Raw genomic sequence first — 20,550 nt, forward strand, 5'->3', positions numbered from 1 at the left:
CTACGATTAATGCTGCTGCTGCTGCTTCTACTACTACTACTACTGTATTACTATTACTGTTGCTGCTACCACATATATAAAAATCACTGTTCCATATGAGTTACAGGTTATCATGGCAAACAGAAGTAAATAAAATGCTCTCAGTGGTTTGCCACATGGGCAGGGCAGGTGATTCACAGTGATATGTTAAATGTGTGATGTTTGTCTATTATCAGTGTTTGACTGGCGCCTCATAAAGAACATTGCTTCTCAGAATGGGTCAGAGAGAGGAGGTTGCAGAAGTACCCACGCTCTTATGAAAGATGCAGATTAACGGTGTGGTTTTTTTCCAGTAATAGCAAGTAAACACACAGTGTGTGTATGTGTACGCACATTTCATTAATTTTTAAACTATTAACACACAATCAGATAGGATAAAATAAACTTTAATAAATACAGGAATCTAGTTATTTTCCTGTTCACGTGCTAACACACAGGGTGTGATGTAAGAATCCTTATTACCAAAGTCACTTTATATGCAAGGAACTAAAAAACCATCAGGCTATGGCATCATAATTGAACCACAGACCTATGGCACAATTCATTTGTCAGATATTCTATGTCCTATTTTGTGTTGCAGTAAAGATATAACAGTAAAATATAGGTCATGACTTACACAGTATCTGTGCATATTTTAGGATACATGGTCTTCTAAATAAACCATGCTTTAAAATGTTTTAACACTGTTTATTGTCAGTTTCACATCAAATACACGTATCTTTCTATTTGTATATCTAAAAACTTTGATTTCCATTTTACAGTATACACCTGCTGCTACTTTAAGTTATTTTACTTTAATACTATATACTCACACTTTATCAAGAATTAGATAAAACTAGCTAAGCAGAATCAACCCCTTATCATAAAACTGTATTGAAAAAATTATAAGTATGACCAGAATAACAGCTGAACCCACAGGGTACACTCTAGTAGGACACACAGACCATACAATGCACATAGACCACATAGGAACATTTGTGGACTGTCTCATGTTACATGTGGTTTCATTGTCATACAGCTGCAGTTGTATATGGGATTTACACCATGGATTTACAGTCGTTGTATCATGGGAACCACAGCAGTAAAATAATAATTCGCCCATGTAACAACATGGCATGACAACCATAACCAAGATGGCAATCAGGAGCTAGTGAGGAGATTAACAGTTTGGGTGATGGGCTACAAACAAAAACAGGAGACTGCAGCGTCTTCTCTTGTATTCAAACACTAAATGAGGAAAGAGTCATAAGTCACAGTCAGTGTCTTTGCCACTATCTACAGGAAGTGATGACTTCCGGCTGCTGTGTGTCAATTCACCGAAGCATACTGCACGCAAGAGTTTATCTAATCACAAACACAGCAAACCAGCTTAACAGGCAGGAGCCTGGTTGTCAAATATAGCATCATTATGTCAAGTCAAAGTGACTCCAGCAGCGTGCGAACCAGTCTACTGCAAACACCTGAGCAGGTATGGATCACAATGTACTTGAGTATACTGACACACTGATAACACACAGAGCATTTGTTTAATTTTGGTTCTCCGCTAGTTACTAACCGTCTAGTTTACATTGTGATGATAAGCAAACTAATGATCCAATCAAGTGTCTTTGCTTTTGTTTTAAAAGATTTATGTTTCGTTGTCTTTTATTTGAATCACCTTACACTTATTTTCAAGCATTTTAGGTGATAATGAAATGTTTATTTCCATGGTGAAACCTGAAAAAACTCCCCAGACTTAAATTTGACATCGTAACAACAATGTTAAAAATTGCTTCCAAACGGTGAGTCACATTGTCCAAACAGCTATTTCAAGATGCTGTGACTGTGATTCATAATTGTTTTGGATGTCTGCTTGGATCAGGTGATGATGTTGCAATTTTTGATGCACATACGGAGGAGATTTTAATATTTGTGAGGTCTAACACACAGTAACTTTTCAGAGGTTCTAACACAATAAAGCGGTGCATGGGTGAAAATATTTGTGTGTCTGTGGGCACAGGGTTTTTTTGCATACTTATTTTAGGTTGGGATACGATAGATTCCCTTTCAGCTGCATTTGCTGGTTTGAGTACTGAGTGGGTTGCTGCCTCATTCAACATGCCTCCAAGTTTCATTATCTGTAATAGAGGAAGTAACAGAGGCAGGTCTTATCACACATCAAAATATGTGTTTCTTGAGCCTAGCAATGCTGCTTTCTGCATAAGAAGGTCTCATTTGTTGAATATTTATAAAAACTGATAGCCAGATGGGGCAATATTAAAATACCTGTTTGTTTTAATGTGATTTAAAGCCACATTTTAAGGTTCACATCATGTATTTAATCATAAGCACATTATCTCCTGTTTTCCAGGAACATAACCTAACAAGACTGAGACAGGTAAAACACATCAGCTTCTGGCTATAGCTTCTTTTCCTTGTGTTCTTTCTTTTGCAATTCTTATTGATTTGTCTCACGGTATTAGAATCTAAGCATTTACAACCATTCAACTGTTTTTTTATGAGGTCATGACATGTTCCCAGTGATAATGGTAACATGCTGACATGTAGCAAATCCATTTATCTGATGAGGACATCATGTCAGTTACCTGCTTGGCCTTACTGCCAACATGTATTTTATTTTACCTTTTGTTGTTAAATATTCATGATTTCTTGTATGATCCTTTAAGCTTTTCTAATGACTGGCTTTGATTGTATTTAATTTTTTTCATCTTTCTCTTGTCAGTTTTCACCTGGCAACGTACGTAAACTGGGGTTGACGAGGAAATTGCGCGACAGGAGGGTAGGAGAAACTGCATGACCGCCAAAGACACTCAAATTTCACCTTATAATATCTTCATTTGCCACATTTATTGAGCAGATTAATATATAAAATGGATTTCTTGTTTCCTTTAGGATTTAAAGGAAGATGAAAACCCAGAGGAGAAAGCACGAAGACACAAGGAGCTGGAGGTAAAATCATTAATGTGCTGTGCTTCACATCCTTGTTATTTTTAACAACATTATTGTATTTTTTCTGTTTAAAGCTGAAGCCTCTGTATAAGGAGCTGTTATACACAATCGCTCATAAGATGGGCAAACCGTCAACAACAACTGAGGTCTTCACAGATAGTCAGTTTCACGAGTACATCAAGGAGGTAAACACACCTCGGCTTTACTCATATTGTAACCCACATGTTCATTACTGCGTTGGTGTTTGACTGATGGCAGAGGCTCTGTCCTATCTACCAGGCTTTCACTATGACAGAGGCAGAGCACAGCAGTCTGATGGAAAAAGTCCAGAAGACAGAGGTGAGAAAGGATGTTAGCATGTCTGTTCCAAAGCAATGAGCCTTTACAGATGCTTAATATACAGTATATTTGTACCATTCATATGAAAATATTTACTTTCTACCATTTCCTATTTACCAGTGGCAGAGGTGAGGCCATCTACATGATTGAGGCAGATAGGAAAATAAGATTTATTAATACAAAAGTAACTAACTGTCATCCCCTTACAGCCCCCAGTATATTGCCTGATGGCCACTGTAAAGGAAGCAAAGGGAATCCTGGGAAAAGATGTCAGTGGTGAGTTATTGTGTTCCCTCTGCAGACAAGACAGCTGATCCTCTTCAATGATAGGGTGACTGGGCTTGTTTTGGTATGTTCTTTGTGACCACACTGCTGATCTTTGTGGGTTGATTGGTTTGGTTGTCAAAAACTATCGGTCAGGCTACAGTTGCATTTGGTACATTCACTCAAGGTTCCACAAGGTTGTATCCTTATGACCTTTCATTTAGTGGCACCAGCAGCTCAAAGTTTCTCTTATCCAGTAAAATAACTCAATATGATAGGCCAGTTTTTTATTCAGACTGATTCCCAGACAACATATCTTAGTGACTGTCAATCCCCTGACTTTTCGTATAGTCTTAGCACCTAAAGCAGGTTAATTTTGTTTCTTTTAGTTCACAGTGATACGATTCACCAGCTCATGTGTGCTACAGAACAAAATGAAAAGACTATGACTGATCCTCTGACTTCTCCGAATCAGAGACAGATTTATTGCCAAGTATGTGAGACACAGAAGGAATTTGACAGTACAAGTGTCTCTCAATGTGCTTTTTGGTACAAATACTAAACTAAAATGGTGAACGTGGTAAACAATAAACCTAAAGAGCAGCACGTTTGAGCTCCTGCCTGAGAACGGCAATGTGCTCCAGTCTATGAAGTGTGCATTTTGAGGGTGAACTGCTATTTGAAATGTCATTTGAGGGTTAAAAGGATATTTGCATTTTAGCAGTTACTCAATGTGCGATAAAATATTTAAACTACACTGGTTCTTTCGATGATATTCGGAAGGTGACAGGTGGCATACAGGTACTTGATGTGTTTCACTACCTTAGCTGTAATCCTCTTTACTGGCGTGCTGTGTCTAAAGGGACTTTCTGTTCTCCTCTGGGAAATGTATCTCTTGCTTTCACTTCTTGTCTTTGAGTCTATTGCAGACCTCTGGTGTGTTTTGAACAGGTTTTAGTGACCCATACTGCATGCTGACCATACTGGAGGACAAAGATGCGAATCGGACACATCAGTCCAGAGCCAAACCCTGTAAATCTGTTGTAAAGGATGCTGTACCCAATGACAGAATTTACCAGACAGACATAAAGAAGCAGACACTGAACCCGATCTGGAACCAAACCTTCATTCTGTGAGTCCAAATTTTGTTTATTTCAAATGAATCAGATTACAATTTTCCTTACTTACCATACTATACTTTGCTTTTTTTTTTTTTTTTTAGAGAGTTTGGAGCTGTCACTGGCGCCAGCTTCCACCTGGAGATGTGGTAAGAAAAACAGCCATACTTTAGCTCCACTTTGTCTGCATTTAAATAACCTTCTTCATTACATTCAACTTCACTGTCATTTATTTTTTAGGGATAAGGATGAAGAAGTGTCACTAACTCAGAAACTAGAGGAGTTTAAAACCAACCTAAATAGTTTAAGAAGGTATTATGCTCTCCCTGTGATTCATACTTGTACATATACAACCAGTTAACCAAGCAAGGCTGCTCAACATCTTGCCTTGTTTAGGATGATCAAGGAGGCTAAAAAGGAGAAAGGCAAAGATGACTTTTTGGGAAACATTATCCTAAAACTACAGGTAGTAAATGTTCTTTTTTTTTAATATCTGCTCTTTTCCAGTTTTGTCAGTGTCTTCCCAGACTCATAAGCAATTGTATCACCTTACTCTAGGATCTCCATTGCACTGAGGACAACTGGTATAATCTAGAGCCCAGAACAGAGACGTATCCTGATCGCGGCCAGTGCCACCTTAATCTAAAATTCATCCATAAAGCGGTAAAAAAAAATAATTCTGTAACACTACCTGGACTTCATATAGTTTACCATTTATACATAAAACATTTGTTAAAAAACATGCACTCCAGTGATAACACCAGTGAGATCAGGTGCTTGTCTTCCATAGTGAATCTGGAATTCCTGACCTTTAGGGAACTTAATGGTTCCAGCGTTAAAGTCTTTTCTACAGGACATGAAGTATGACAGTAATACAATTGTGTGGCACTTTGGAATTACAGTATGTTTTATGTGACTGACAGAGAGACGGGACGCTGAGTGCTGGTCGTAGTGCCTATATCAACTACTGTGGGATCCTGCAACAGTTTGTGCAAGCTTACATCTCCAAGCAACAGGTACAGGACAAGCTCACTCCCACTATTTGGTACCATAACAGTTTGATGTTGTTAGGGATGTTTTAAATGTTAATGAATCCCTGGATTCCCCTCTTGTTTGGTGTCTGTCAGAGCTCTGCTCCATGGAAAGGCGCGTTGTGTGGCGAGGCTCAGACGCTCCTCGAGCTTTATGCTACGCAGAACAACCTCTCGCCTTTTCTTCAGGACCTGGCGTAAGTACCATGTTAACATCTTGAAGACTTCTAGCATATTATAGTACCTACAAGTAACAGTGTTTAGGCACGAATGTAATTAATGCATTCAAAATATATGGAGTTAAGAAAAGAAAAGAAAAAATAAATACATCTATTATCCTTTATCATCACTATTAATAACATTTCTCAACAATAACAGTCAAGTAACAGTTCTCAAGTTCTCAAAGTAAACTTTAAAACAAAATTAACATTAATATTTTTATTTCATATTTTCTTTGTTTTAAAAGTAAAACATATAAGTGATGGTAAAACATATAAGTGTTATCAAATCATTAAAATGGAAAATTTTAAAATTAACCTATATCATAATAAACTGTTCAAAAGCTGAAGAGGTCTAAATACTTTCTGAAACCACTATGTATAAATAGCCAAATAATAGTGATAGTAATAAATATGATAGTATTGATTTCAACCATATTGCCCAGCTCTGTGTTACCATTATAATGTGTGTGCATTGTCTTTCTATTGCACTTCTGAGTAAATGGATGTGTGTACCCCTGACAGGAAGTGGGTAGCTTACAGTAAGGTGTATCAGAGCTTAGAGGTGGACTCGTCTGTGTTGTTCCAGCAGCTCACCAGTATAGAGTACCACTGGCATCAGCAGGAGCTGCCCTACCAACAGGTATGACTGCTCGACCTAGCGTACATGGAGGAACAGATTACAGTACAGCTTTCTGTAGTTAAGTACTCAAGTATTGTACTTAAGTACAATTTTGCTATACCTGGAATTTAATGGAGTGTTTTTTTGTTTGTTTTTCAGAGGCACATATTGTATCTTTCAAATTCACTGCTTTTATCTAGGATAATAATTACTCTAACACCTTAATCAGAAAAAAATGAAAAACCCAGTGTATTTAGGAATATTTTTAAACTGTGACATTGGTGGGTTTTTTTAAAGAAAAGTATGTTACAGCCTACTGTAACCTACTGTAACCTTATCATGCAACTCATCACTTTAGACTTTGCAACACTTTATTTCCTGTTTTGGCACAGGGGAATATGCTGCTGACAGATCTGTCGTGATAGATTTTCCTTGGTATTTATTTCTGTATTGGTATTTAGGCCCAGATGTGAGTTGAGAAAGGTGTGCTCTGTGTTAACAGAAACAGGAACTTGGGGATTCTCTTCATGGTTTCCTGCAGTATGGACTGTGTCTGGTGGCCAAATACAGAGACATCTTCCCCCCAACTCCCACTGCTACTCCGAAACTACACACCCTGCTCAGGTACAGCCTGCTATACATGCTTATATGCTGCTGAAATGGCTGTTGTAATCAAAAGCACAGATGAAGCAATACATGACTGTGTTTTTTTGTCAGAATCCTGGTCCAGATCTGTAAGACTCGGGCATTTCAGAAACTCAACCCAGCTCAGTTTGACTTGCATGATGAGGTCGGCGATGCCATACAGGTCAGTAATCATACTAAAGAGACGACTAGATACTGAATGCAAGTAATCAGTCCCTAATCATGTTTTGTGACATCAGACAGGTACACAGGAATGGTTCACCATCAAAAAGGGTTTGCATCAGCCAATGACTAAGGTAAAGACAGTATGTAAGCCTTCACACTGTATTTCAGACTGAAATAAGATCTGACGCTCAGATGATAGCTCTATTTTATTTCACCATACTAATGTCATGTTGTCTGTGCGTCGTGCTGACTCACAGGACCTATCCGAGATTGCGAGTGCCCTCTCAAGGCTGATTAAGGAAGTGCAGGATGACGTTAAACATAACAAGGATGTCTGGAACAGGGTATTTGTTAGGTAAGGTGGAAGAAGCAGACTGCTGGGATATTTTTCCATTGATAGACTTTCCTCACGACATACCTTCTACTTGTTAAACACAGGTGATTCTCTTTTAATTGTGTTTTTCTCCTCATCATTCAGTGCTGTGCAAGTGGACGTGTTTACTGTCGTCTACAAGAGGTTTGACTCCCTGGTAAGTGATATAGGATCAGTTTGAGTCTTCGTTACAAACACATGTCATCTCACCACATTCCCTGTCGTTTTGTCTCCTCCATAGCTGGCAAAAGAAGTGAGGGAAACCTTATCACTGATGGAGGGTCAAATGGAGCAGTCTCTAGCCAACAGCCTGTTTCCCGTTTACCTGAGCCTGCAGGCCATTCACAAAGACAAGGCTTTCTTACAGAAAAGGTCAGAAATCAGACTCACACCAGTACTTTACAAAAACAGTGATTCCTGAACTGTCTTTGACTGATGTACCACCACATTCCCACCTCATGAGCTCAAATATCCCTTTATTGTCATACCCTGGCTGGTTTCATTTGAAATACTTATTGGAAAGTGACTGGAAAAACAATAGGCAAGTTTAGGCCAGTTTGATCCAGTCTGCAGAAAAAACTAGAAACACCCAACCGCACTTCACCATAACAACTGCCCCCACTTATATGCATTTAAATAAGCAGAACAAAACAGGACACAGGGAGCTGTATATACAAAATCTAACTTAGCTGCAAATAAGAGTGCTTAAGCACCAACAAAGGCAATTATAACCGGTATCCTGCTGATTATTGTCACAGTACCGCTATAGAGATGTTATCAATTTGTAATACTATTTGGATTCCTCCTAAACACAAATATGTGGATATATTTCTTTGAAGCATATTTCATATTTCAAAACATCTTTTCTAATTTTGCATGTTAGTTGATGTGCTCTACAATCTTCCCATATGTTCCTCTATTTACTGCTCTACAAGATACAGCTACATCCTACCATTCAAATCCCTCAAAACAACAAAAATGTTTGTCATGGAATAGAGGATGAGCATCTTGTTGTTACAGGGGATTACTTGAATTGACAAACTTCCACGAGAGCTTCAGAGAGGCTCTGCCTTACTGGCTCAACCAGGCATTCAGCACCACTCAGGACAGGGTGGAGAGGGCTGTGCAGGTAGACCAGGTAACGCTCATATTAACACTATATTATTATTACTATAATGGATATTTCGTCCACATCCATCATGGTATGGTTTGAACCCCTCTGCTCTTAGCTGCACCCCCTGCAGTCTGGTACAGCGCCAATAAAACACAGTTCCTCAGCAGTGGATCTGGTGGCATGTATCCAGCCTATCTGCCATCTGTGGGAGCAGCTATCCTGGCCTGACCCTGAGGAGGCCTTCATGATCATGGTCAAAATCACTGAGGTGTAGTATGCTGCCATTAACATGGTTTTAACCAGGTGCTGGTGTTTAGATTATCTGAATTTTGGAAAACTGGTAGTTGAATGTGGTCAAACTGTGCTTGCTGTTTGTTTTCAGGATGTGTGTAAAATTGTGGTGAACTACTGTCACATCCTGAAGCAGAGGGTCAGGGTGCTGTCTGACAACTGCGACCCTGGCAGTGCCATCAACATGGTAAGCACATGCAAGGAAAAATGATTTCACTAGAAATATTTTTAATGCTCCATAATGTGCCAGAATTTCACATCTCTCCTCTCTCTGCAGTTGTGTGTCGTAGTGAACGACCTGGAACACTTGAGATCCGTCCTGACCAAACTTCCAACACAGCTGAACTGGGCAGGGCTCAGAGATCGGACCCAAAATGTCATAGGGGAAAGCCAGTTCCACAACACGCTGCCCTCCCAGCTTCAGCAAGCTCAGAAAACCCTCAGGCGAGAGATCAGTTCCGCTTTAGACACTCTTGGGAAAAAGGTCTGTATGTGCGAATTGAAAAGGGCTGATTTATCTAGGTACATTGAAAATGAAATTATGATACACTTTAAAACCTTCAACATCATCTGTATGTGTGTCAAGCTGAACACAGACATTGAGACTCACGTCCGAAGTATGTCAACCAGGCGGAGGCTTCCTTCCAAGTCTACAGAAGATGTAAGTGGCCACACTGTTAGTTTAACAAAAACAGATGACTTTTATCTGTAGTTCATATTTAACCTCCCTCTGTATTAGGCTGCAGCCCCTTTGATGCGCTACCTGGAGCAAGAACTGCAGTATATGAATGAAAACCTGGTTCAAGAGAACTTCAACAGGTATGAGCTTTGGTTATCTCATTACCACATCATAATTTTTTGACTATGAGGTCTAATGGTTCCATGTATTGTCCATGTTGATTTAATCCAGTCTGTCACTCCTTTATGTACAGTCTCCTGACTCCTTTGTGGAATAACTCAGTGAAGATCCTCTACCAGGTGGCTACTCAGCATCCACAACAAGAAGGGCTCATGGTGTACTGCCAGAGGCTGCTGTATACACTGCAGGTGGGTCCTGGGCTATGTGCGAAATATCTCAACAATAAAACCACCTATGGTCCTCAGGGGACGACTACATACCTGCTAGACTCATCACATTCCCATCAACAGTCAGCCAGACTTTGCACTTAGTACTAATTAGCAGAAGGTAGCATACTAACATGTTAAACTAAAATGATGACCCTGGTAAATAGCATCTTGGCTGTAGCATTGACACTCTAATAAGCATGTTAATATTAGTATTTAGCACAAAGTACCACAGTGCCTGATTACAGAGCAGCTAACATGGTTACAAAGCTCTAGTTTGGTTTTATTGCTGCACCCATCTTAAAGTTACAAAAATAACTATTGTTCTGTGTATTTCAGTGCCTGGAACAGTGCTTCCATGCAGAGGGAAACGGACTGTCTCTGAATACACTCCATTCTGATGAGTACAAGGTGAGAAACTGCAGACCCAGCAGAGAAAGGATTTCAGTTCTTTTAGTGTCTGAATTCTTGTTGCTTCTCATCAGGACCAAGGAGAAAAGTACAGCAGAGAACGCACACAACTTATAATAATAATAATATCTCTCCTGTCTGTCCAGGCTCTCAAAGCTCACCTGACTTTTAACTCCCTGAGCAGCCAGGAACTTGTCCAGAAGTTCTTTCAAAGAAAAACAAAAGAGCAGGTAAGACATGACGCCTGTTGTAAATCTGTAAACCTGTCCAGTCCGTTTGTTTCGAACTTTGTTTCTCCCTTGTGAATGACAGCACACATACAGTGGAGAGAAATATGGTGCAGTCACCCTCCTCACATCCTACAGGAGATCGGACCAAAGGCTCCGAGTTGAGGTGCTGAATGCAGTCAACCTCTTACCAATGGACTCCAATGGTAAGACCATTAGGACCCAAGGCTATGTAGACACGGTAGATAACGAAATGGAATTTGTGAATTTTCCTGATGCCCCAGTGCTTTGATGCTCTTACCAGGTTTGAGTGATCCATTTGTGCAGCTGTGTCTGGAGCCAAACCACATCTTTCCTGAGGTAGAACTACGCTGCACTCAGATCAAGAGCTGTGACCTCAATCCCCTTTTTGATGAGGCCTTTGAATTGTAAGTTGTTTTAGATTTTACAGTATTTAACAGTATTTAACAGGCCGCTGAGATTTCACTCTCACCTGTGAACCTGTAGTTTTCTGAAGATGTTTCAACTTCTTTTCGTATTCTAGTCTGGTTTCCCTGGATCAGTGTCAGTCTGAAGGAGCCTGCCTGGTGATTACGGTTCTGGACCATGACACCTTGAAGACAGATGACTTTGAAGGAGAGGCCTTCCTGTCCCTCAAGGACATACCAGGAATTAGTGGAGGGAAGGAAGGAGAGGGACTCAGCTCACAGCTGGACATCACCCCTGCTCAGATACGATTGCCTCTGATGCATCCAAAACCTAATGGTATGATCTGTTCAATGTTTTTAGACCATCCATCCATTTTCTGTCGCTTTATCAGGGGCCAGGTCACAGGGGCAGTGGTCTAAGCAGAGATGCCCAGACTTCCTTCTCCCTGGACACTTCTTCCAGCTCCCTCCAGGGTTTAGACCAGTGAAGCATATTTTTAACTTTTATTTTAAAACAGGCTTGGCCAGATTAACCTGTCAGAAGGCAGTCGAACAAAAATCACTTGCTCTTAATATGATTTAACGTGGATTAAATGTGAAACACACACTTAAGACAAGTTTAAGCAATAAAACAGAATCTGTCCAAAGCCGCACTAATCAATATTTAAAAATTAACTGTAGATCAAAGTGCTAAATTGCCTACAGGTTCCTTCAGCTCTCATGTTTTAGCACCTTTCAGACCTTTTATAATGATTTGCTTGCACTCACCAACAACATGCTGAGTGAACTGTGGAAATGTACATCCAGCTTAGCTGATTCAAATATGTTTTGTGTACATTTTCCAGAGGACAGCATTTTGAGGCTACTGGAGTCCAGAAAAGGTGAGCGGGAGGCTCAGGCCTTCGTGAAGAAACGAAGACAGAGAGAGAAACAGTCCCAGGAAGGAATTTAACCAGAATAAACAGAAAGACACAGATACTTCCTCCAAAAATATACAATTTGTTTTAATGATCTGTACCAAAAAACAAAGAAAAATCCACTCAGAAGGAAACACTGGTGTTGGATGAGTTGCATGTGGACATTATGCTGAGCATGGATTTAACCAAAGACCATCACAGTGATCATGAATATGTTTACACCTGCATCTCACCGTTACATATCTGCTTCCTGATGCTTCATCTAATCAGTGCAAGAGATAAGTATGACATCACTTAACTATGTGTGTATATATATATATAATATATATATATTAGACTACATTTGACACACTGTGAAATGTCAAAGTTTACTACAAATGTAAAAATTCAGACAGAATCCTGTCGCACATTGATCTTTAGCATAGCAAAAGGGCCGATTTTAACAAAACATGAATGGTGTTTGAGTAAAAATTAAAAATGTCATTTTAAAGACTAATTAAACTGACTTACATTTGCCTTGATTGTGTTAAAATGCTTTCCTCTTCCAGTTTTTGTAGAACATTAGAGAAAACCTGAGTTTTAAAATAGGCCATCTGTTGAAAATTTTAAACAAAAACTACAAAATGTTTAAATATTTAATTCTGTTATGCTATGGTAATGAATAATTTTTAATTTACTTCCCTTAAAAAAAAAAAGAAGAATAAATTCAATATCATCTAGAAAAGCACTAACAAAGGACTGGTACGATGGCCCCCTTTTGGCTATAGCAATAGAAAATTAAAGTCTGGATGTGACTAAATATGCCCTTTAACTGTTTTCTATCAGATCTGTTGATTTTATTAAGATGGCTCATCACCCTGATAAATAGAAATAAAACTCTTCCAGATCTGCCATGTTGTTCATCCATTTTGACAGTTCTGAGTTCTTCGCTGTCACCTGATACAACTGAATAAGGCTCTTTCCAGAAAGACACAATTAACAACACAATTCCTCATGATACTCCAAACTGGTTGAAGAATGACCCAGATTGACTACACAGCAGTCAGGAAGACCACTGTAGTTTTACAGGGTTAACTTCTGGTGTTGCATATGCATCACATTCATAAATACATTCATAAATACATTTACATATGTAGTTAGTTGGTCTATTTTAGTAATTGTTCTGACTTTTGGAAAGAGACTTCTACTGTTGTGACTTCTATATGAAATGTTCGGGCCTTTGAGTGCAAAAAAAAGAAAGCCAAAAACAAATACCATTGACCTTTGTTGCATTAAGGCGATAGCGAAGATCTTTAAACCTTAATGGACAGACAGCACTCAATCATATGTAATTTTTGGGTGAGCTTATGCTTTAAATACATCAAGGTATGATTTAGAACTATGTGTGTATATGTTACTATATGTTAGGGTTAGCAAAGACACAACAGTAGGTCTTTTAAAATATTTTCACAAATCAATAACATGAGTAAAGAACAGTGTTGTTGGTCAAGAGCAATAACTAGTAAAATGTACTGGTATTCCATGGGTAACAATGGAAAGATGAATAATCATAAATTTCATACAACAGCTTTCACTTAGTGACCAGTGCTCAGTAAGTTGGTCATTTATCAGTAAACATTGCCTTAAAAATACAAAACCAGATCAGTGCTTGTGTTGTTACCACGTTATCAAAACGGCCTTGACGTGATTTTGAATGGCAGTTAAGAACCAAGGCTGGTATCTGTGGAATCAGAACTGACTGGTCTGGAATCTGTGGTGGTCCTACTGGGCTGTGAGGTCAAGAAAGCTGATGCTCTAAGGTTTGTTCAGGGCAGAGCGGGCACTCTGTAGATGTGGAACAGCTCTCACACTGTAGCCCGTGGCCACAGGGAAGCGACACTGAGCCCTGCTCTCCACACGTTACACAACACTGCCTCTGCTTCCTGTACACCACCTGGGTAAACACACAGGAAAATGGTTAGTCCTCTTACAGTGAAGGATCCCGAGTGATCCAGAGGTAGACTCATTATTGGGGTCAACAAAAGGAATAATAAAAATCTGCAAGGAACAAGTGACAAAGAAGGAAAAATAAACTTATCTCTTCTTAGTGTATGACACCTATAACTACAGAACTGTATTTGGTAGAAGATGAATAATTCCTTCCTTTAAATCTGGTCATATTTTTTATTTTGTAACAAGCTTGTGTTATTCCTTTGATTCAGTGGTTTACGATTCATAAAATCGTTATGAATACTACTACTGCCTACTACAGAACATTCATTACCTACTGTGCCAGTGTTGACATGAACAAACAGATTATTGCATTCACCCGAACACACCACACACAATGCCAGTCTAGACTGACTGAGGTGCACTTATGCCCATGTGTGCAGTCCTACCTGTTCCACAGCATGTAAGCAACTACAGAGCTGAGCCTGCAAACTGAGGACTGACTCCAGGGGCAATCTGTGTATTAACTGGAGTTGGTGCAGCGCTAGATGGGGGTTGTCTCCGCTCCTTAAGCTCTCCAGTGCCTCCTGCAGGACAGTGGCCTGTCTCTGCGCCTCCTCCTCAGCCTGCCTGGCTCGCTCTGCTTCCATGGCTAATCGTGCTGCATGGGCACGTGACTCCTCTGTATCTGCCTTCAGTGCACCCCACGACTACAAGAGAAGAGTAGGCAGAAACATTATTTTATGCACAACCACGGGTATGAGTACACTCACAAGTACGTAAGTTTTGACACTTCTCCATTTGTGATATGGCATCTACATGTAACGTGAGATGCTTGGTTATCCATATCTCTGTATTATCATAACACAACATTCAGGTTTCAGATCTTCTGTATGCAGCTGTAATCACATTATGTAATTACTATATTCTTTCTCAAGAAGAATGTTTAGAAACCTGGATAAGGTGTTTACGTGCCACAGTGTTCCGGTATCAAGTAACAACGACATTTCTCACATGGACATGACCTTGTCCAGGTTTCTAAAACCAGGATAAAGTTCTTATATTTACATAACCAGGATTCTCCAAAAATATCATCATAACTAGGATTCTAATAAATGCACTCCCTGTCACAGACATGCATGCACACATGCCCCACTACCTACCTACCTGAGCTGTGTGTCTCCAACTGTGACTCCACTGTTTCAGTGTCCTGTGAGCTTCCTCCAGCTCCTGTTTGAGCCTGGTAGTCTCTGCACAGGGGCCAGAGGGCAACAGGGTGGGGGGTGTACCAGGTGAACCCTGGGCTGATGGGAAGTGCTCCCAGATGTTAGTGCTCATACCATTCAGACCTGCAAAGAAAAGAAGAAATGTTCTTAATTTCTTATCACCCTGCACTACATTAATCAATGTCTCAAAACACATCACAAACCTAAAGAGCTATGAGTAGGCCCCAGGAAGGTGCTCTCCGACTGGCCAGGTTGTGACAGGTGTGTAGAAAAGAATGGTGATGCGTGTGGCCTGATTGGAGGAGATGGTGAAGGGGAGCTGAAAGGAGCAGAGCTGCTAAAAGATCCTGGGATGTTGACTGGGGCAGAACTCTGAAGCTGGCTACCTCCTTTTAGGACAAACAGACTTAGCATTATGAACGTTGTATGATTATGCATGCAGGCATACTGCTAGATGGTTCATACTGTATATGTTCATATATAAATTGCAAGTATTTTTGAAATACCTAGCATAACTCCCACACTAGGCAGACCAGAGCTGCTGTCCAAGCTCCTCTCCAACGCCGACACACCAAAATCATTCAGATCAAGATCATCTAGGGCTGACTCTGTAATACAAATAACACCAGTCATTTTCTTTTCTATCGTCACTACTTCAGGTGAAGATTCACAATTTTGTACATCCTCACTCACCTACGACAGATTCCACAGTCTCACTGGTGGGGTAAAAGGGCAGGGCATTAGCATTCATGCCTGAGGAGATGCCAGATCCCAGGGGTCCGAGAGGGGCAGGGCTGGGTGGGGTGGCAGCCAGACTGGAGGGGATGCTCGAGGACAGACTTAAAGGGCTGCCCACTGGCAAAAACACCAGTAAGTCCTTAAAGAGAAGAAATGTGGTCTTAGAAAGCAATAGGTGTAACTTCAGGAGGTATTGCAGCAAGATTACACCATTGACAAAAATGATGTGGATCACCTGAAATGGTGAAGAATTTTAGATTACACACAAGAATTAAAAAAAAAAAACAGAACCACCTTGAGGTTGACGTTAGAAATGTACCTGTTTGCTTTGTGTTGATGCCAATTCTCTATGCCGCTGCTCTAGAGCAAAATTCCTTTGTTTGGCCTGAAAACACAAACCATAAGAAAGATGGCATAAAAAAACACATTCAGAACATGCTTTTGTCTTTCATTATTTAGTATCATGTAATGCATGTGCTCCCCTTTTTCCATTATCTGTCCTTCTCACCTGATCCTCCCTCTCAAATCCAGGTGCCCTGCCATACCCTCCTTCTCCTGCCCATGGAGAAGGAAGTTCGGCTCCACCACTCACATCCTCACACAAGGATAGAACGCTACCCAGCAGCCCCTGCTCTGCTACACATGACGCTGCAGACAGGGAGAAGGGGTCTGAAACAGTACCAGGCCCCGGGATGTGTCTACTGGGACTTGAAGAGGTCTCCTGGACAGGAAGAGGGTCTGGAGGTCTGATAGGTGGAGGGGAGGTCGGGGTGGGGAACGATGGTTCCTCAGGTACAAAGGGCTCTGGACAACATAAAAAAGTACAATATTACACACTAAATCCCTGTTACTGAGTAGTGCTCATAGATATATTGTGGGGACTTACTTTCGACATGAGCAAAGGCACAGAAGGGCCCTCTAGGACAGCTGCCAGACTGCTGCATGTCATGACACTTGGTGGATTTATAGATCTGGGTCGAAATAACAAACACATTCATATTCATCTCGTGATTTCTGGACTAGATTCAGTGAGAAGTGAAGTTTTGAAACAGACAAACCTCAGGGTGGAACTGCTGTTCAGTTCTTGTGTGACAATACTGACATCCCTCTGTTGCCTCACACTTACTGGGGTCTCCCCACTCCTCACTCTGTTTAACAGCTGGACATGGCAACGCTCTGCGGCAGCAAGAACAAATCACAGTTTTCTTAAAACATAAGCACCAAAATAAAACAATATCTAGATCTTTAAATCTGCTCTTTTTACATAATGTAATATATATACAGGCACCTGTATTTGTGCTTGTGCGGGCTGCGCCTTCTGTCTTTGCTGTTATGATAATACGGACAGGCATAACCTTGACGGCAAAGGCGAGGTGGTTTCTTACAGAGCTCAGTCTTGTAGTGGGACAGCACATAGTTGTTATCTAAAGTGTTAGAGCAGACACAATACGACTGGACCAGGAATAGGGAGGTTGGGGGAATTCTCATTCCCATTTGAAATATAGTGGGCGAAATTAGCCATTGTTGATTTACCTTGCCAGCGTGGTTCCTCACTCAGGATCTTCTCTATGAGGGCGGTACTTGCTGCCTGTCCTGACTGCCCATCTCCTCCACCTCCCTCGGAGGCCCCTGAGCCTCCCTGAGACTCCATCACCTGCACTTCTCTGTAAAATCCCCAGTGTAAAAAGTCTACATAAATGATGAAAGCACATATACAGAAGCTCATATGAAGTCAAGTTGTTCTCGGCACCTGATGTCATAAACAGGGCTGCGCAGGTCATGTGATCCGTGGGCAAAGGCACAATGGGAGCCGTTTTTGCTGCAATGGCCTTTTGCATCAGTTTCATGAATACATGACCCTGTCTTATAGTAGCGAAGGTGGTATCTGCGCTCTGTGTCACCAGCTGTCCGATGGAGAAACTGGCATCTGGAATAGCAGAAAATTCACAGTCAGAACACAGAAATGAACATAAAGACATGCAGGTCATTTAGGGCAAGTGGTGCACAGGACATACTGCATTCTAGAGTTGCGACAAATTATTATTTTCATTATGGATTAACCGGTTATGTGTTTTATACATATACTGACAGAGAGTCTCAAAACTACCAATCACAATATTTCAGAGAATATTATATTAATAGAAACGTGTGTATGGACTTCATTCTGAGTAAGGTTCCTATTAATAAATTATAAAGCTGCTGTCAATATAAAGTCAACAAAGATAAGTGTAAATACAAATTATACAGGTTAAATAATATCTGGAATTTACAATACAACAGTTTTGTATACTATCAGGTTGCAGCAATACTATGACATAAAGAATAAAAAGAATCATGCAGAAAACACTGTAAATCTGTGACACACTGTTTTGCAGACTAACACTAGTCATATATAAGATTTAGTAAAGACACCTACAAGTCACAACATTATCAGACATAACACTAATTTACAACTGTATTTTTAACATTTCTAAAATATTGTAGTATATCTATTTGAATATTTATTCAAAGTACTACTACTTAAAGCAAAAGGTCTGTGCCATTCTAGCAAATAACCACACTGGGAAAAAGAACAGAACAGGAACAGTCTGAATAGTTCACCTAGCATGTCAGAAACAGGTTCATTAACATACATTAAGGACATGCCAGATTAAACCTGCACCAACTTGCATTCTTCACATTTACATTCTCTTTCTCTGTGCACATCACATAGGGGCCATCATAAAGGTCATAACGGCTCAGTGGAAAAGACACCACAGAGTGGGAGGATGACTGTGTTTATATGCTAATGCACACTGTGAAGATTATGCACAAGACACTATTGTTCCAAAGTGTTGTGGACAGGGTGTATCCTCAATCACCATTTAACTGACTTTTACCAAACTGAAAAAGTCCATTGTCATGCAATGCCCGACACATTCTGGTGATTCACTGGAGCAATTTGGGATTTCAATCTTAAATGCCTACAAGAGATTAAGATGGACGCTTTGGATGCTTTGGATATCAGCAAGATTCAATCACTTAAAGTGGCTTTTGCAAAACCTCATACACCTGATGTCTGTGGAGTTTCTAAGAAAATGTGAAGTAATTATTTCTACTGCAATTTACTTGCACAACATATGCAGTATAGGAAGTGAAACCTGCTTCCTTTGGAGGACCATCATTTTAACCTTCTTGGATACAGACACCTCCCCCTTTATAGAGGTCTGTCACTGCTTCTCATTAAATCCATAGGTCTACTGAGGGGCTCATGGTATTAACCATGATGTGAAATAGTCTTGCTCAGCACTAAGGTTTCTGTTGCACTTACTCATCTCCATCGGGGCAGGTGCCAGTCCCCTCATCATATTTGGTACAGTAAACATCTGGGCTGTAGTTGAACGTCCCATCCCGTCTGCGGATGGGCCTGCGGCGCCGCTGGTTCAGAAAGTGCCAGTAGAAACAAGAGAAAGGTCTGTGTTGTGTACATTTATGCTGTACAAACAGGGGGCACTGCTCAGTTCTGAACTCCTTCAAATATCTGAGAAAAAGGAAAGAAACAACAAAGTCAAATGTATTTCAAGACAGTATTATTGTCTCTCACAAAACATTTATAGCACTTACAGTGTATTCAAATTTATTTACAAAACATTGTGTATTATATTAATTCTAGCCGTTTCTCTCATACAATATGCCACTGGGATAAACTTCGTATCCAAAATGTTGATGTATACTTTATCTAAACTAACAAAATGCATTTGCAGTATTAGTACATATTCAAAATTTGCTGTACTGTGCCATAAAGCTTTTGAAATAACGTTAGGACTATTGTTAGTGAGTAACCTTAGGCCTCTTTATCGAGACGTGCAGTCCAGTTAACAAGCACATTATCGCTGAGCAGGCTTAGTTCAATGCTTTCAAAAAAAGTCCCATTTTACACATACACGGTGTAGCTGTGGTGTGGTATATGCGAATACACGTGAGATTGTGTACACCTAGCTAGCTAATCCAGCTAACAAGCTACGTACGTGTAATGTTGAGGTTTCTCGGGCTGTACGTTCAACACGGTTGCGGGAGATGTCGAGCCCCCAGCGGGCGAAGATGAAGAGGACGAAGAAGGTCCTCCAGCTATCGTCGCTGCTGAAGACGAAGGGGGCTGTGATTGTGTTTTAGACATTTTCCAGTTGAAAGCCTAACAACTTTGTTTTTAGCTTACTGGCTAGCTATTCTTATTAGCTTCGAAATCCGCATCCTACAACGATGTGAGCTTGCGCAAGGTAGGAGGAAGTAGTAACTACAGACAACAGGGAACTATGGGACCTGAAGTCCAGTTGAAACAACTACAAAGTTCGTCGAGATTGTGAAAATCACGAAACACTTACGCTCAAATACTATGATGTTTCCTTATAAAGCTGTATGACATTTTGTCTGCATATAACTGAAACGAGAAAATAATGAGCAA

General features: G+C 40.3%; 2 protein-coding genes across 3 annotated transcripts; one reads left to right on the forward strand and one right to left on the reverse strand.

Annotated features, from left to right (window-relative positions):
- The first annotated feature begins 1,332 nt into the window (after positions 1 to 1,332).
- On the forward strand, positions 1,333 to 12,907 carry unc13d (unc-13 homolog D (C. elegans)). Its single transcript, XM_026316167.2, has 34 exons — positions 1,333 to 1,507; positions 2,390 to 2,416; positions 2,762 to 2,818; positions 2,932 to 2,988; positions 3,063 to 3,173; positions 3,268 to 3,327; positions 3,537 to 3,603; positions 4,543 to 4,723; positions 4,814 to 4,858; positions 4,950 to 5,021; positions 5,106 to 5,175; positions 5,268 to 5,372; positions 5,633 to 5,725; positions 5,837 to 5,937; positions 6,484 to 6,601; positions 7,083 to 7,204; positions 7,298 to 7,388; positions 7,465 to 7,521; positions 7,648 to 7,745; positions 7,869 to 7,920; positions 8,005 to 8,135; positions 8,784 to 8,901; positions 8,993 to 9,145; positions 9,260 to 9,355; positions 9,446 to 9,652; positions 9,755 to 9,829; positions 9,908 to 9,987; positions 10,101 to 10,215; positions 10,573 to 10,644; positions 10,791 to 10,874; positions 10,957 to 11,077; positions 11,176 to 11,299; positions 11,416 to 11,636; positions 12,145 to 12,907. The coding sequence occupies exons 1-34, from the start codon at positions 1,448 to 1,450 to the stop codon at positions 12,249 to 12,251; spliced, it is 3,348 nt and encodes a 1,115-aa protein (XP_026171952.1). The 5' UTR covers positions 1,333 to 1,447; the 3' UTR covers positions 12,252 to 12,907.
- A 70-nt stretch (positions 12,908 to 12,977) lies between these two features.
- Positions 12,978 to 20,380, reverse strand: unk (unk zinc finger). Of its 2 annotated transcripts, XM_026316168.2 has the most exons (15): positions 20,117 to 20,378; positions 19,420 to 19,629; positions 17,860 to 18,036; positions 17,643 to 17,773; positions 17,398 to 17,533; positions 17,168 to 17,285; positions 16,996 to 17,080; positions 16,618 to 16,913; positions 16,429 to 16,494; positions 16,065 to 16,248; positions 15,878 to 15,979; positions 15,575 to 15,760; positions 15,313 to 15,494; positions 14,595 to 14,855; positions 12,978 to 14,149 (listed from the first exon to the last, which is right to left on the reverse strand). In XM_026316168.2, the coding sequence occupies exons 1-15, from the start codon at positions 20,263 to 20,265 to the stop codon at positions 13,994 to 13,996; spliced, it is 2,439 nt and encodes an 812-aa protein (XP_026171953.1). In that variant the 5' UTR covers positions 20,266 to 20,378; the 3' UTR covers positions 12,978 to 13,993. The 2 variants fall into 2 exon arrangements, with proteins under 2 accessions (XP_026171953.1, XP_026171954.1); XM_026316169.2 differs by lacking the exon at positions 12,978 to 14,149 and having other exon boundaries at positions 14,629 to 14,855; positions 15,309 to 15,494; positions 20,117 to 20,380.
- Between the last annotated feature and the right edge of the window lie 170 nt (positions 20,381 to 20,550).

Source organism: Mastacembelus armatus, chromosome 19 (assembly GCF_900324485.2).
Source record: "Mastacembelus armatus chromosome 19, fMasArm1.2, whole genome shotgun sequence".
Taxonomy (NCBI): Eukaryota; Metazoa; Chordata; class Actinopteri; order Synbranchiformes; family Mastacembelidae; genus Mastacembelus; species Mastacembelus armatus.